The following is a 10,995-nucleotide window of genomic DNA, read 5'->3' on the forward strand; positions in this document are numbered from 1 at the left end:
CCAATGCACCAATGTAGAAAACGTGTAGAAATGCCATTTAGAGCTATGTTCTAGGTCTTATCGAATAACAATTCGTAATCAGTATCGAATTCTTGATCGGTTGCCATGGAATTTTTTCAATAATGTCAAAAGGCATGTCAAAAAGTGGATAACGGAGACTGGCGCTTCCATGGGGTTTCATGAAAAAAAAAAACGAGAAACAATTTTTGAAACGTACACATTTCCCCTTCAGGTGTCGCTTTTGGTAATTACATATAAATTTTGTTAATACTATGTAGCAATTGCGTAGTTAACGTGCAGTTACCATGTCAAGAAAGAAATGTAGTGGACATTTTTGTTGACCGTTTTTGCTTAAACCTTTATTTTATAAGCAATGCAATAAAGATGAAAACTTAATCGAACCAGTTTTGTAGGAAATTGATTTAATAATCGGCTAAAACTATGAGCTTAGACCTGAGGGCCTTAGCTAGCTATTAATATTTAACAGAATATCCAAAACGAAGAATATGATGCAACTTGAATGCCAATAATTCGTCAGTATATTTACAGTAGATTTTGAAATTTGTGACGTATTTTCGGTATGTTTTGATCATCGCAGCAGCGAATAAATTGCAAAATTTATGTGTGTGTGGGAAAACAGCAGCAGCAGCAGCAACAAAAGCTGAAGTGAACAAAATACCCGTGAACCTCCTCACAGCCCCCTCTGCTTCCACAGAGCGTGTTTGTGTGTGTGTCTCTGTTTGTGCGAAACGAAGTGGGTGATTACACATCGTCCCCCCTCCCCATCGACGGAGTTTTCTCCAGGCAACTGGCGCACCTGGCACCCTTACCAGCTGGCACGGAGCACCAAGGCTGGAAAGCTAACCGTCTAGCCACCTGGTGGAACCTGGAACCTGAAAAGTGGCCCCAGCTGCTGACAGTCAATAGAGAAGCGAACCGGACCCTCCGTACTGCTGCTGCTGGCCCGTGCCTTACTCCATGCCCGGCTTCCATCTCAATGAAATGGGCGAAATGGTCTTGGACGCCATCGACGACATCGGCGTGGTCGATGTGTACGACCTGGCCTCGGATATTGGCAAGGAGTATGAGCGGATCATGGATCGCTTCGGGACGGACGCGGTGAGTGGGTTGATGCCCAAGATCATCAATACTCTGGAGCTGCTGGAGGCGCTGGCCACGAAGAACGAGCGCGAGAACGCCACCATTCAGGATCTGCGGGACAAGATCACTCAGTTGGAGAGCGAGAAGCTGGAGAAGGCGGAGTTCAGGCGCCGCTTTGAGAAAGAGCTGGAGCTCATCGAAGAGCAGTGGCGCAGCGAGACCAACGAGCTGGTTGATCTGGTCTCCTCGCTGCAGGACGAGAACAAGCGGCTGGTAAAACAGACGCAGGACCTGCAGTCCTCCTCCGCCCAGAGCTCCGGTCTAGGTGCCAGCCTCACCGAGAGCATCATCAGCATGACCAACAATGAGCTGCACAGCGCCCTGTCTGACACCCAGGTGTTGCAGCGGCTCAAGGAGCAGATATACAAGCAACGGGACGAGCTGAAGCAACGTGAGCGGGAGCTTCAGGACAAGTACAGCGAGCTGGAGCATGTGAGTGGCCCGTACTCAACTTAAACTCTCACTTATTCTCTCTTCTGGTTACCGTTAACCTCCGTTTAGCTCAACATTCAGTCGGAGCGACTAAAGGGCTCGGAACGGGACACGAGGCGGCGACACAAGCTGATGCAGGCCCAGGTGAAGACGCTGTGCGAGGAACGAGCCGACTTCCTGGCCCAACTGCAGGACCAGTGCCGTGAGATCAACCAGCTGCGCAAGCGCCTCGGCCTGGCCGAGAAGGAGAACGAGGATCTTGTGCAATCGTACGACGACGATCAGAACGACCCCAATCGGCCGCGCTATACCACGCGAGAGCTCAAGGAGCTGATCAGCGAGCGGGACGAGCTGCTGACCACTATCGATGGCCTCAACGAGCAGCTGGCCGAGCTAAAGCCCCCCAGCCAGCTAAAGGCCAAGCGGTCGCGGCATATCTCCAGCTCAGATGACAGTGACGATGACGAGGGTCATTTGGCGGACAACGACGATGACGACGACGACGATGAAGAGGCGGCTGAAGCGGCAGCCGAACTTGAACCCCCAGTCGCTGGCGAGACGTGAGTGAATCTGAAAAAGGATTTGTAAACATTTTGTATATTCAAAACTGTTTCTGTTGCTTAGGCCACCTGGTCACGATGCACCCGTTCAAGGACCGCTGCCGTATGAGCCAGACGATGCGCCCTGGAAGAAGAGCTCCGAGTCGGGCATACGCAAATTGTATGAAATTATTCATCAGATGATACTCATCATACTCATGCATTCATAATCAGAATCTCTACTAAAGTTGTGTCCCCTATCGTCTCTGTTGCAGTTTCCGCAAACTGTTCTCGGATCCGTCAGACGGCAATAATACATTCCCGAAACGTTCCTTGGCCACGCTCTCCAAGATGGCGCTCTCGGCCACACCCGGCTCTGTGTCCGGCTCGGCCGCCGCCGCCGCCATATCTTTTTCCGGCGAGGCAGCGAAGTAAGAGCCCCCTAAAGCATCATCACACGCGTTGAAGTGCATCTCATTTTTTTAGTTCGCCTTTTTTTGTTTGTCTTTCCGTTCTGTTTATCTGTTTCTGTCATTTTCCATTTTGATTTTTTTCTTACTTTTACGTTTATTTGCCCACTCGCCTGCATCACTCGCCCGCATCCTATTATTTGTTTATGTATTTATTGTTTCTTTATGTTTTCATCTGTTTTAGTCTGTCTTTGTCCCTCGCTATATACCTTCTCCGTTTAAGCTGTACATACATAGTTTATACACTCGATTGCTGTGCCCTCGTAATTCTAAGTTGTTATGCGATTTTATTTACGTAAATGTTTTGTATCTTTTTGTATTTATTCTAACTTAATTTGTAACTTAATGCCCCCGGCCGGGGGCCCTCTACTAAGGTACTACTAATCTAGACCCTGACTAGCAGGCAATCAACAATACCTTCCACAAAACAACACACATCCCCCACATACATTCCTCGATGTGAACACATAATATACATACACAAGAAAATCCCAAGACCCAAGATATACGAGTATTTGAGTGGAGTGTTCAAAAGAACCCCCAGACACAGAACCAGAAGTGAGTTTTTAATGAATTTAACTATGAGCGCAGTCCCTTTTATAGAATCTGTATGAAGAAGGAACAGAATGAGTGAAGGAGTACATATGATAGATTGTATTTGTAGAGAACAGGCAGAGCAGAACCTGACCATGCCTATACCAAAAAAATACCAACAAAAACTAGAGAGAGGATAACACGAAAAGTATTTACTTCCATTAACTAAAAGTCTATCTATCTATACCATCTCTCCTGTTTTCCGCCCCCGGATCTATATGCCCATAATACTATATCTGTTGGTAGATATTTTAGCCTTCTCATAGCAGTTGCCCCAAGCGGCCTTATTCTATTACAAATTTATCAAAATACGCAAAACGTTTAGATGAAATGAGAAACCTAAAACAAATTGATGACAAATACTATATATACAAAATATTTAAATAATTAGCGAAACGTTAAAACCTTAGCGCATTGTTTGTTGAATTGAATTGCATATTGAATATTGAATTAAAAACTAATCGAAACGAAATCAAACTAAGACAAAAATTAGATTCCATTGAAAGCCAAGGCTTGCGATAGAGAGCGATAGAAGAGAAGGAGAGCATTATCAGAACCAGAATCAGAAACGAATAGACAGATTCAGACGCAGATAATGTTTTTAGCCAAAAAAGTTTACCATAGACTTGGAAAATAGCCAAGACTCGAATTGTTGTTAGCGGATTAGCGAATGTGAATACGAATTACAATGCACATGCATATACATATATGTAGAATATATAAAAATAGTCGGTTATACATGGCTTGAGAAATGTGCAGACAATTGTGGCTGAGAAATCTCTTGGGATAAGAAATACATAAAGATTCAGGTTGAGCGTGGATGGGCCTACACAAAAGGTCTGAGAGTTCTGAAGGCATGTAGTAACGTAGACCCCCCTCAGAAAAAAGGGCATATATATACAATATGTAGCATAGCAACCAGATATACATACATACATATATAATCCAAGAAACGATTCCAAGTAATTTTACCATACCACCTCTCCATCGAAGCGAGTCCTTGAGCCTAGAATATAATACGAAAGATTACAGTGTGTCCTTTATTGCCTTGAATTGGTTTAGGTTCGAATGGAAAAAGATGCTATTAAAACTCTCTGTTCAGAGCGCAGTACAGTCACAAGCTACTTCAAGATCTCTTTTTTAAGAAAATTATTTTCATTTTTCATTTTCCTTGTGTTCTGCTCCGCCTCCCTGCCTAAAAGCACAAAGCGTGCATTCCCCCCTTACATATCAGCGTTATCGATTGAAATGTGCCAAAGACTAATTGTCAGTCCCATGCACCCTGCAGCCCCAGGCCCCACAAAATCCCGCCATCCTTGTCCTCAATCGATCAATCAGCGAATCAACACTCGTTTCAATTAAAAACAAATTGTGGCAACTGAATTTTTATATATACAAGAAAACTGTATTGATGATAACCGAAGGACTAACGAAAAAGAATATTAAAAGATCACTTGAAACTGGAACGTAGGAGAGCGTATCGGGATCGGTTCGGATCGGATCGAGTGCTGGGGAGAGACATTGGATTGTATCGAGTATTTGGTGAATTAATGTTAACTAAATTTATATACACATATACACATGCATTATACATAATATACTTTACTATATACTATATATACATATATGATACCATATTATATGGAACTATACTTATGACTAACCAAAAAAGAAGCGGAAACAATTATACAATACAAATTAATATATGATATATGTGTACGTATGTACATATGTGAATGACGAGTATGGATGGACCAGGAAACGAGTGTGTGTGTGTGTGGCGTGGCGTGCAGGAAGCGACCGATTTATCCCACTGCACTGTCCGTTCATCCATTCATCAGATGTTCTACGTACGAATGAATCGCTTTATGGAGAGCATTCATCAAATAATAAAACTTATGAACAATTGAAACCAAGAAGTCATTCGAAAATTTCATTGGGTTGGTGTGGTATATCCTTCCGGCATATCCGTTACTCTGTGAGCTTTCGCTGAAAGCTCTCCACTCAGCTCGGCTCGGGTCGGCTCAGCTCAGCTCAGAGGTACGACGGCTTTACTATTACTAAATTTTACCCCAGGCTTGCATCATCTTCCGAAATGTGGGGCATCTGGCATCTGGCATCTGGCGGTTGCATGATGCGCAGCATCTCCGGCCGCATACTGCGTCGTATCGTATTGTGTCGTGTCGTGTGTCCTGCCCCATGTATGAACGACCATCCTGTTGCTTACTGAGCGCCTGTTCCATCTGCTGAGTTTGAGGCGTATCTAGGGCGTGGTGGTTTCTCAGCCAGTCAGCAGATCCTGGGGATGCGACCTTGACAGCACAGTCAGCCGAAAGTCAGCCACAGCCAGGATGCTGATGATGGCTTCGGCCCATCCTTCGTGCACCTCGTGGGGAATGTTTTAATTGCCTAGCAACAGGTAACAGGCGGCTTCGGCAGGGCCCCTCTTTGTGTCGGAAGGACGACTCTGCCACTACCCCTGTCCCCCATCCGACTTTCGCTTCGTTCAAGGCAGGGTATTTCCACGCAGTTCCAATTAAGCAATTAAAAATCCGCCAACGGCCATCCGGCACACGCAGGGGGATGGATGGCCTGGAACGAGCTGTTGCCAGCTTTTTAATTAAGAAGATGTTAGCGTAATAGGATAGAAGAAGATGCGCTGCGAAAAGCGTAGGTCGAAATGTGCGCCAGCTAATGAAGAAGGCGCCTTTTGTGGTCAGCAGGGTAGTGCGGGGCCAGCGGGAGGGGGGCTGGGCATTTTTCACTAATTGGCTGGGCGGAAAAGCCGCAATGAGGGATGGATGGTGTGTGTGTGTGTGAGGTTTTGGGCACAAGTGGAGCCGTGCCGTTGTTCTTCTGGTGGTTTTCCATTAATTAAAAGGAACTTTTTTTAATGAGTTTTTCCTCTGCATCGCTTCCCCCATGAGTCGGGCCTTCGTTGAACCGTTTTGCTGTTGATTCCCCTGCTGTCCCGTTGTACCGCTGTGACTATTGTTTCCCCTGCCACTGGACGCGCACCAGTCGTTGTTGCCCCTTTGGTTTCCCCTGCCGCTGACTGCCGACGGATGCAATCGGCGCGCCGAGACACAGTTTTCGTATTGCCCGACGAATTCAGGGGCCCAGTCAGTCGATTTTCGAACAGGAGGCCAGCAGCACAGAGGCAGCGGATAACGTTAGAAAGAGAAACTCAACTCTCTGCCGCAGCAGCAACTCAAAACTCCCTCAAATGTTGCCCGGCAGCATGTTGCGAAAAGCTCCAAAGAGAGAAACAAAGCGAGAGAGCAACGGTGTTTGCGTGTGCGTGTCCCATACATGCACATATTCAACATGTGTTGAGAGCAGGTGTCTGGGTGCAAGTGGGATAGCTATATCCCATGTTCACTGACTCACCGTCCATCTCTGTCTGACAACTGTTTGCCAACGTTTTCGGTCGCTTGGCAACGCCCTCGCGCATGCTGGGCGCCTATTTAGCGGCCAGCGCTTGGGAACAAGAAAACGAAAGTGTTGAAGCCGGCATTGCTCCGTAACGGTAGCTCCAGCTCATTGTGGTTGTTGCTACCGCATCCGAGATGTTGTTGCGCGAGCGCCTTGGCATTGGGTCGTCGGTCCGTATGTGTTGCCGGTGCCGTGTGGCGGCGGCCATATGTGATTGGAGGCCATCTACATCTCCATCTCTCATCTTCCATCTCCATCCTGGCCGTGTCCGGGTCTACTGCGACCCCCTCCTACCGCTCTTGAAGGTGTATTTCCCCCTCAGCTCTAATGCTCTACTGCTCTGATAGCTACATAAGTGTTGCCGCCGCTGTTTCTGTCTCTGTTTGCCTGCTGAATTAGCGACGCGCATGACGCGATTCCAATGTCGCCCTCGCCAATGTGGCCGCAACATGTTGGTCCAGGTTGGTAGTGGCTTGCTAGCGGTACTGGACGCCTGCTGGCATCGGGTGAATTCTACGAAATTTGCCTGCCATCAATTGGATCAGTTTGCGCGAGATGTTGCAACCGGCCATGGTGGTGGCTTATTGGAATGAACATTCTAGGAACTTACCCTAGACGGGCAACCAGGCGACCAGCAGACGGCAGCAGCCGAACGACCCAAATTCAACAATGCTCTCCCACTGCATATATTTAGAGTGCGACTAGCTCTTGCTCTCCCTCTTACAGTCTCTCGTTGGTTGGATTTTCATTGCAGTCACAGGAACACCCACACATACGCACATTTTCAAGCAAGGTGGGGAGATACTGCTGCAATTGGCTGTAAGAGCGGGACAACATTATGTACCACCTGTGAGGGGTTCGTTTCTCCGCTGAGCTTTCGAGGGGAAAGCTTCGCTGGGCAAATCGTTTGCCTTCTCTTTCTGCTGATTTCCGATGCGTTTCCCCTCAGATAACCTGGCTCACGCACTGGAATCAGCCCGCGTCCGTCTGTTGGCCGGTGCTCCGTTGTGCATTTTTTGTACAATAAATGCTCCAATTTGGACAGGCGACCATGAATGGGGCGCAGTGTATTGGATGCACTGAAAGTGAACCAGTTCTGGTTCTGGCGGGGACTCTCTCTGCCCTACCCCTCCCGCACCAATATCTGCTTATGGCCGTGCTTTGGTGCTGCTGCTGTTGCTGTTCTTTGTTTGGTTGGGTGTTATTTTATCTGTGCGTTGGTTGGCCGCAGAAGTGTGTGGGAATTCTTTTGCAATTTCCCCTCCAAGACAGTCTATCAGCTGACGGACGGTGACGGGTTCAGAAGTGCAACATTTTAAAAGAGGATCGACGATTGGCGATTGGCATCTTCATATGTACATATATCAAGGGATTTGTTTGCGAATATCCCTAATTGGTGGCACACTGAGGAAACTCACTCAAGAATTTCGAAACGTTCCACGTTTTGCAGCATAAATATTTTCTTTGTCTTTAGATCAGATACCAGAATGTGGGAGATCCTCTCAGATTTCCCCTGAGGTGCCCCTTAGTTCTTCTACTAGAACTACTCTTGAAATATTAGAGGGTTCGCTTGGATTATGTGGGATCAAGGAGAAAAGGAAACTTTTTTTCAAAATGCGGAAATACAACAAAATCTATTTTTAGAGAAAAGAAGAAAATAGGGAAACATCTGTTTTTGTAATACTGGAATTAAAAAAGTATTGACAGTCCCATATTGTCTAGTGGTTAGGATACCCGGCTCTCACCCGGGAGGCCCGGGTTCAATTCCCGGTATGGGAAGTTTATAAAGTGTTTATTTTTGTATTCTCTTTTCTGATCAAAGACTTAAGAAAATATATTTTTGAAGTGCAAAAATAGAAGAAACTTATACTACATATGTACATATGTATGTATGGATGTATTTTCGATCACAAAATTAATATACATGGATATATGTATTTTGCTGTAGCGGTTTTATGTACAATACTAATTCCTGTAGGAAGGAGGAAACAAAATATGCATTCTTGATCAACATCAACTGCCCAGTCGATATAGCCATGACTGTCTATCCGGTCGTCAGTCCCGATGAGCGCCTAGGTCTTACAGACTATACGAGCTAGAGCAACCAAAAACCAAAACGCAGAATCATAGCGAATGACCATATCTAAAAGATTGCCGAGGCTGAATCAGATCGGAGAGCTATTATATTGGATGGGCGGAGAGGAGCGCCAAAAAACGGTTGGTGTTGGTGTGAGAATAGAGAACAAGAGACAGATGTAAGAGCAAGCTCACATATACATATACTAAATGAGTATCGCGTAAATACATATGTAGAGCCGCGGCTAGGGCCGTTCCCACGATCCCACTCGTTTTGATTTAAATGTTAGCACAGGAATGATATACATATGTATGCCCAAGGAAGAGGTTAATCCTTTTTGAGCACACAGGAGTCGGGCTCCAAGAGTACGGGCTGCACCCAATTAACATGTCAGAGCGAGGAGGTGCAAGGGGGAGGTTTCGACGCCAAACAAAGGAATGATAGTCCTAGAGCCCAGTTCTGGACAGCAGGACAATGGATGTGACAGGGACGATTGCCGGGGAGTGTCAAGTGTGGATATTTAAGCCTCAATGCAACTAGCCCCGGAGGCAACCTCTGCACTCTCCTGCACTCATCCGCTCCAACCCAAAAATTCAAAAGAAATAAAATTTTGTCAACAGTAATGTTGGGTTGACTTGGAAGGCTAGAGGAGCGGGGAAAAGGCAGTGCAATGAATATATGGCAACTGCATTGCAGCTGGCCCCCAGGCGGGGGCGTCGGGGACTAACAAAAGAAGCGGCAACTGTACTTGTCCCCCCAGTAAACTCAATTCAGACTCAGCCAGGGCTCAGGCTCAGCCTCAGTCTCAGCCTCAACGGCGTCCCTTCGTTGCTTTTGAGATACACACACACACACACACATACCCTAGACCTAACCCTCCCCGTCTCCCTGGCAAGCCTGCGGCTTCTTTTTTGGCCGCACATTTCAATGCTCCGTCCGGCTAAATGGCGACAAAAAGTAGGCAACACTTTTGTTGTGCCGGAAATGGCATTTAAGCGGATTTCAGCCAAGTGCTAAGCTCACAGGAGGAGGACGAGTGGGGGTGTGGGAGGCGGTGGGGGTTGGGGTGTTCGTTCCTCCCAAAAATAAGGTGAATTCTCTTTCAGAATATCGCAAAAAGTTGCCGGGTAAGCAGAATGTATCACAACTCAGACTAGAGGCTTAAGCCCAAAGGAGTGAGGAGTCTCCTCCAGAATGAGGAATAAGAATCATTTAAAGGATGCTTACTGCTGTGCGAGTGGAGAGCTCTACAGGCGGACAGGCGGCCCAGTTCCCTTGGGCGGACAATTTTATTGCAATCGTAATTTATGCATATTCGTGGGTGTCTTTTCCAGAGAGCCTGTAGCCAGTATCCGACGTTCCCTTCTACCACATCTTTCGGCTCATTTTCTGGCTACTCCTCTTCCGCATCCTTCTGCCTTTTCTGCTGGCTTATCCTCTCTCCCCCTTAACCTCCTACTCGACATCCGCATCCTCCTGCTGTCTTTCTGCTGGCGTTATCCTCCAAAGAAGCACATGAATGATTTTCAATGATTTTCAACGGGGGATCAAGAGAGACCCCAACGGACACTGAACCGTGAACGACGACGAGGAGTCATCGAATATGTTGCACACAACATTTTCATGGCTGTGCTTTGTGCTGCTTTCCTGACAGCGACAAGGACAAGGACAGTGACAAGGACATGATGGGGATACATCATCCCATCATCATCGTCATTTCCATTTACCATTCCCCATTCTCGTCGCTATCCATCCGAGAATAATTCCATATCATAATTTCATGCCGCAACTTGTCCCTCAGACGCAACAGCAACAACAGCAACAATTTCGGGTATGACATAATGTTAGAATGTTGCAAGAACTGAGAGCTGTTGCAGAGAGAGTGGTAGGTGCGCCAGGCGCGCCGGGCGCGGCAGGGGAGCACAAAAATGTGCTCCGTCCCTCTCGCGCAAACATCTCCATCTCTGTCAGCCGCTTGCCGGCTTTTTATTTTACGGCTTCCGTTTCTAAAAGAGAGCCCAGACTGAGACTGGGCCAAGCTTTTACTCCTCTCAAAGTAAAAGAGAGAGAGAGAGAGCGAGCGAGTTAGAGAGAGAGACAGTAACAGAGATACAAAGATACAGAGAGAGTGCAAGTGCAAGCGAGAGGTCCTTCCACTGGACACGTGGCCAACGTTCCAGGCGCTGGATGAGCTTTCCCCCTATATACCATAGGGGCAGCGAAACAAAAAGAAAACAGATGGCCCAAAAGCTTTCACCGATTCCCCGGCTAACGGCTAATGCCAGCG

The 10,995-nt window shown here is 46.9% G+C and overlaps 1 protein-coding gene and 1 non-coding gene across 3 annotated transcripts; both read left to right on the top strand.

Moving 5' to 3' along the window:
- Positions 1–612: 612 nt before the first annotated feature.
- On the top strand, positions 613–4,808 carry LOC6596733 (RILP-like protein homolog). Of its 2 annotated transcripts, XM_026990075.1 has the most exons (5): positions 613–1,593; positions 1,663–2,153; positions 2,218–2,313; positions 2,408–2,563; positions 2,787–4,808. In XM_026990075.1, exons 1-5 carry the CDS (start codon positions 979–981, stop codon positions 2,899–2,901), a joined length of 1,473 nt encoding a protein of 490 aa, XP_026845876.1. In that variant the 5' UTR covers positions 613–978; the 3' UTR covers positions 2,902–4,808. The 2 variants fall into 2 exon arrangements, with proteins under 2 accessions (XP_026845876.1, XP_026845875.1); XM_026990074.1 differs by having other exon boundaries at positions 616–1,593; positions 2,408–4,808.
- Positions 4,809–8,338: 3,530 nt separating this feature from the next.
- On the top strand, positions 8,339–8,410 carry Trnae-cuc. Its single transcript has one exon. It is a non-coding gene; the product is annotated as a tRNA-Glu (tRNA).
- The last annotated feature ends 2,585 nt before the right edge of the window (positions 8,411–10,995 follow it).

Source organism: Drosophila persimilis, unplaced genomic scaffold, assembly GCF_003286085.1.
Source record: "Drosophila persimilis strain 14011-0111.01,24,50 unplaced genomic scaffold, DperRS2 tig00000520-arrow-pilon, whole genome shotgun sequence".
Classification (NCBI taxonomy): Eukaryota; Metazoa; Arthropoda; class Insecta; order Diptera; family Drosophilidae; genus Drosophila; species Drosophila persimilis.

Excerpts from the sequence above, each read along its gene's own strand:
- LOC6596733 (XM_026990075.1), top strand. The coding sequence starts at position 979 with ATGCCCGGCTTCCATCTCAATGAAATGGGCGAAATGGTCTTGGACGCC. Across the intron at positions 2,314-2,407 it reads GAGTCGGGCATACGCAAATT|TTTCCGCAAACTGTTCTCGG; the intron begins GTATGAAATTAT and ends TCTCTGTTGCAG. Across the intron at positions 2,564-2,786 it reads TTTTCCGGCGAGGCAGCGAA|TCTGTCTTTGTCCCTCGCTA; the intron begins GTAAGAGCCCCC and ends CATCTGTTTTAG.